The sequence below is a fragment of the Babylonia areolata genome, chromosome 23, assembly GCF_041734735.1.
Source record: "Babylonia areolata isolate BAREFJ2019XMU chromosome 23, ASM4173473v1, whole genome shotgun sequence".
NCBI classification, from domain to species: domain Eukaryota; kingdom Metazoa; phylum Mollusca; class Gastropoda; order Neogastropoda; family Buccinidae; genus Babylonia; species Babylonia areolata.
In genome coordinates, this window is record NC_134898.1 from 50,784,933 (window position 1) to 50,787,432 (window position 2,500).

Consider the following 2,500-nt stretch of genomic DNA (forward strand, 5'->3'; position numbering starts at 1 on the left):
ACACAGTAACATAACACGACACACACAGTGACATAACACGACACACACAGTAACATAACACGACACACACAGTAACATAACATAACACGACACACACAGTAACATAACACGACACACACAGTAACATAACACGACACACACAGTAACATAACCCCATCTTTGTAAAGCGCTTAGAGCTCGGTCTCCGACCCAGGATAGGCGCTGTAAGAGAATCCATATCAATCAGTCAGAAAACAAACGTCCATCCTGATTCAAAGGAACTCAATGTTCCCTCTGTGTGTGTGTGTGTGTGTGTGTGTGTGTGTGTGTGTGTGTGTGTGTGCACGCATGCGTGCGAGCGTGTGTGCGTACGCGCGCGCGCGCGTGTGTATGTGTGTGTGTGCGCGCGCGCGCGCAACAGTCAAAGCGAAGCAAATATGTCAAGGGAGGCTATCACTGCTAACTTTGTGTCAGGTAGTGCAGGCACGGGTAGCCTCCCTTGAAGTGACTGAATGTGGACGGAGATGGCGCGAAGAAGATGGCTGGAGATCGCTCGCTCTGCCTCCAACATGATTATGAAAAAAGATAGTTCTCCTCTGCGAGAGCACTTTCTGAATGAAAGAATTGATACACCGATGTCATTTCTGTAATAATCCACCCATTCCCTTTCATCCTCTCCGTCTCTCTCTCTCTCTCTCTCTCTCTCTCTCTCTCTCTCTCTCTCTCTGTGTCTCAGTCTGTCTCTGTCTCTGTCTCTCTCTTCCTCGTTCCCTCCCTCTCCCTCTCTCATTCTCTCTTCCCACCCCCCAGATCCCCCCCCCCCACCCCCACCCCTCTCTCTCTCTCTCTCTCCGCTCAGTTCCCGAAGTCTCTTCTCACCCTCTCCCTCCTCTCTCATAGAAACAGACGGAGACAAAGACAGAGAGGGAGAGAGACAGAGAGGGAGAGAGACAGACAGAGACAGACAGACAGACAGAAAGGCAGAAAGACAGAGTAGACAGACGGACAGATAGAGAGACACAGATAGAGACAAAACGAAACGAAATGAAACTCAATATTTACTTTAACCATGGTAATGAGATCAGCAGAATTCAGCAATTCGATTTCTTCCCCCTACGCAACTTAGTGGAGAGAAAGGGGGGGGGGGGGGTACAGACAGACAAGACAGACAGAGACAGACAGAGACAGGCAGAGACAGACAGAAAAGACAAAGACACAGACAGGTAAACTGAGAAAGGGCTACAGAATAGACAGATAGAAAGTAGACTTGCCTCGACAATAAACGGGGAGGCAGGCAAACAGATAGACTCAGTGACACAGAGACAGAAAGAGGAGACGTACATATACGATAGACAGACACACAGACTGACAGACACACAGACTGACAGACACACAGACTGACAGACACACAGACTGACAGACACACAGACAGACACACAGATGACAGACACGACAGACACAAAGACAGACAGACTGAAGACAGACACACGATGACAGACACACAGAAGACAGACTGAAACAGAATACAGACACACAGACGAGCGCCACCACAAGACCAACAGACAGACGACAGAAGAGGAAAGACAGAAGCCGAAACACTAATGTACAGACAGACTGATGGACGTACACATTAAAACAAAAAAAGGCAAAAAATAACACACACACACACACACACACACACACACACACACACACACCACCCACCCCCCCACACACACACACACACACACACAACCATACACACACACACACACACACACACACACACACACACCACACACACACAACACCCAACACACACACACACACACACACACACACACACACACACACACACACACACACACCCCAACCTAACACACACACACACACACACCACACACACACACACCACACACACACAACCTACACACACACACACACCCACACACACACACACACACACACACCCCAACCCTACACACACACACACACACACACACACACACACCCCAACCCTACACACACACACACACACACACACACACAAACCCTACACACACACACACACACACACACACACACACACACACACACCAACCCTACACACACACACACACACACACACACACACACACACACACACACACCAACCCTACACACACACACACACACACACACACACACACACACACACACCAACCCTACACACACACACACACACACACACACACACACACACCAACCCTACACACACACACACACACACACACACACACACACACACAACGTTCCGCCGAGAAAAAGAAACAGCAAAGGGACACCACCACAGCTACTCACGCGACGGCCGACAGCCCAGCGGATGATCTTCTCCTGCCGGTGGGGTGGGGGTCGCCCACTTTGAGGATGCTGCCCCTCCTGCCCCCCGAGGCCCCGTGGTGGGCGCCGCCCGGGGGATGAGGCACGTGCTTGCCCCCCTTGGAACCCCTCTGAGGGGAGCCGCTTCCACCGGCTCCTCCGTCGGCCATGATGGTTGTTTCCG

General features: G+C 51.1%; 1 protein-coding gene across 2 annotated transcripts in view; it reads right to left on the minus strand.

The window, feature by feature from the left end:
- LOC143298341 (androglobin-like) overlaps window positions 1-2,500 on the minus strand; it is a 225,790-nt gene that overhangs the window by 207,363 nt on the left and 15,927 nt on the right. For both annotated transcript variants that reach the window (XM_076611207.1, XM_076611208.1), the window contains exon 2: window positions 2,299-2,500. This exon is cut by the window's right edge and continues 30 nt beyond it. In XM_076611207.1, coding sequence (XP_076467322.1) covers window positions 2,299-2,486 — 188 coding nt within the window. In that variant the 5' untranslated portion in view covers window positions 2,487-2,500. The remainder of the gene's footprint in view (window positions 1-2,298) is intronic.